Here is a 3,119-nt window from a genome sequence, read left to right as displayed (position 1 = left end):
GAGTTCAGTTGCGATGCTGAGATCTCCTGCTGCTATATGATGTAAATGATTTCACGACATCGTTAAACATAAAGCAAATAAATAATATGAAGAATAAACGCCCTCCAGCCATCTGCGAAACCTCTCGACTTGTTAAGTAAACAGTCATTTAATTCATGTATACATTTTCTTTGGACACCTATAAATAAATGATGTTACGATGTTGTACATGTTAGCATTCTGTGGGAAGCTGAGACAAAGTCAAGATCTTAAAATCTATCTTGTTAATCATGGACGGATTCTTTCTCTTATCAGCGAGTATGTTTATCTACTTTACCTGTCAGATTTTAGATGATGGCTTCTGTGACGCCACTAATTTGCCGGGTCTTCAACGCGACCCGAACAAACAGCTCAGTTATGCAAAATTCATGGAACATTTTTATCATGTTCTTGACGTTCCGAAGATTGAAGAAGTCGCTGTTCAAACGGCAAGTCAATGCCTGCTGCGGTGCGTAAATAACGATCGCTGTTTTTCCACAAACGTTGGAGCGTTTCACCTACCAAATGGAAAAATCTGGTGTGACTTACTTTCAACTGACAAGTACAATGCATCCGAGAAGTTCGAAGCGAATCATACTTTCCATCACTACAGCATTATGGTGAGTTTTTGTTACTGATTTTTGAAATGTTTACTTTCAACTTTTGAACTGACTTAAAACCTAGTAGTAGTATAGTAAACTAAACTGTTTGTAAAAAAAAACAGCGCGATAGGTTGGTGTGCAACCTGGACAGATATCGACGTCACTTTCTTGGTCGAAAGCTGGGCTCAATCACGGGGTTTAAACCTAAGCCGATATTTCCTCTGATATTTTTATATGCAGCGGTATTGAGTAACCAAAGGCAAACAGCACATGGATATGGACGCAAGGCAATGTTTCTTTTAGGCAGCGTCCACAATACAGCAGAGAAATTTGAAGACGCAGCTTTATTTCTACAGTTAGGCCTAATGTCCATACTAATCCGTCACCACAACGGAACTTTTCGAAGACGGTCTTCAAATCGGAGGAATTTGAAAAAGCTGGCTTTTCGTTTTCGGACCTTTTGGAAACGATGGTGTCACGATAATCACGATAATCATTTGATTTTTTTTTCTCATTTGTGTTACACAAATCCAAAATGATGGGTGATTGTTGCGTTTAAAGATCACTCCGGCGTAGAGTGGACAGAAAACATTTTATGCGTTTTCAGAGTGAAAGCTCCGTTTTCAAATTCCTCCGGCGTAGTGTTAAACATCTGCCTGAATTAATTTAGCCGAATTAATATTAACGTCGGATGTTTCTCTTCATTAAAATGAAAATCTAATTAGATTATTCTGAGACAATCCATAGCTTTTAAGGACATGTTGAGCCGTAGGACATTTTTTAGATCAATTAGTTGTGACCATGCAATATAAGTATACTATAAGACGATGACTGGGTACGATTTAACTAAAATATAAACATACTTTAGTTTACTCAAGACACCGATGAATACCACCTTTTAGTAAGTCCCGCAGCGCTGATACACGACGTGTGTGAGCTCTGAAACGGCGCTTCCCTGATTGCGATGGGGAACTAAACTAAGTGAATCGTCAAGGATAAAGATATCGCTTTTGAAAAACAAACTGTTTTTGTTTTATTCAAATACTGCTCTTTCAATGGGTTTTTAACATGTTAGATAAGCATCTCTCATTGAACAAAAACAACACACCCACAGATATCGTCTTCTGAGGACTTCTCGAGCAATTACAGTGTGTGTTAAATTTGCTTTTAAAAGAAGTCCTGTAGAATTTTGAAGTCGTTCGCTTTAAAATGCGTTTCCTGTGCAGAGCATATGCGTAACCTGAATTCCTGATAGTTTTCGCTCACTGGTCCATTGCTAAGCGAGTTTGAATTTCATTTGTCATCTGCTGGTTTCAAGTTTTGAACTGAATTGGAACCCAGAAGCTACAGCACACTAAACCATTTGTAAAAAATGCTATGCCAAAATTATTACGAATATTTCTGAACACTAGCAACCTTTTCTAAACTGAGTATCTATACCACGCATTTAATTTATTTTCGCGCTTGACCTAACTTGCTGCAAAATTGCTTCTGTTTGCCAGAGTCCTTGTTCAAGTTTTCCTTGTCAGCACGGTGGAACCTGCGAGGCGCTTTACGAGATTGACGACTACAGTTGTTCGTGCCAACAAAACTACACCGGCAAAAACTGCGCGCGAGAACTGTGAGTTACTTCAGTCTTTATGCCAGATTTTCCACTATTCGACATTTCGGAGTTGCGCAGGGAACTGGGGCGACCAAGTTCTGGACCTTGAAACAGGGTTCAATATCTAGACAAACGCCTCTGTCTTCTGTTCTTTTGGTCTCTGTTCACTCTTCAGAGCGGAAAAACGTACTGCGCAGCTTTATGGGCAGCTTTATGTGCATCCCTAGCCCTGGTTGCGGGCTCAGGTAATAATGCGGGTTGCAATGATGAAAAGAATAGCGGACTGTAATTAAGTTTGCGAGGATGTCGCTTGGTTGATTTATTTATACTCGGGCGCTAGCAAAAACTTTTTGCAGCACTCTGTTAAGAAAACAAAGTTTCCCCTGCTTGCTGAGAAGCTCTCTTGCTTATATATTCAGTGGTGTGCTTATATGGGTGCAATTTGTAAAGAGGGTTTGTGGAAAAAAGTGTCTTCGCACCGAAATCTCTTGTATACCGCGAGGAAATAAAGGGTTCGGAAACCTTTTTGAAGTTATATATTAACCGAAAAAAAATGATTTCAAATGACAACAGTACACCAGCTTTCCATGAGTGACGTGAGAGTGTTGCTGCGATACTGGAAAATTGGGAAATCATATAAAATTCGTGACTTTTTTGTTCGGCACGATCAACGAATGTCCGCCATTTTTTCATACTTAGAGTCTGGTGCGCGGCCAAAACTGGCGCATGTTTATTACGTTTTTTCGACCTGTTTGTTCACCCTTAAAGTTTGAGACTTGGTCTAATGATCAATTTCGTCATGGTATTTATGTAGGGGTTTCAGCTTACTGATCGGTTAAAATTTGAAACTCGCCCCAGTTCCCTACGCAACTCCGAAATGGCCAATTCGTTTAGGG

At 39.8% G+C, this 3,119-nt stretch overlaps 1 protein-coding gene across 1 annotated transcript; it reads left to right on the top strand.

Annotated features, from left to right (window-relative positions):
- Positions 1–235: 235 nt before the first annotated feature.
- Positions 236–2,245, top strand: LOC149101981 (uncharacterized). The gene is made up of 2 exons (XM_089275263.1): positions 236–638; positions 2,123–2,245. The coding sequence occupies exons 1-2, from the start codon at positions 270–272 to the stop codon at positions 2,243–2,245; spliced, it is 492 nt and encodes a 163-aa protein (XP_089131389.1). The 5' UTR covers positions 236–269.
- The last annotated feature ends 874 nt before the right edge of the window (positions 2,246–3,119 follow it).

Source organism: Orbicella faveolata, unplaced genomic scaffold (assembly GCF_042242905.1).
Source record: "Orbicella faveolata isolate gen_17 unplaced genomic scaffold, um_ofav_v1 contig_36, whole genome shotgun sequence".
Lineage (NCBI taxonomy): Eukaryota > Metazoa > Cnidaria > Anthozoa > Scleractinia > Merulinidae > Orbicella > Orbicella faveolata.
Note: the sequence above shows the minus strand (reverse complement) of the source record. Positions and strands in the feature narration are given on the sequence as shown.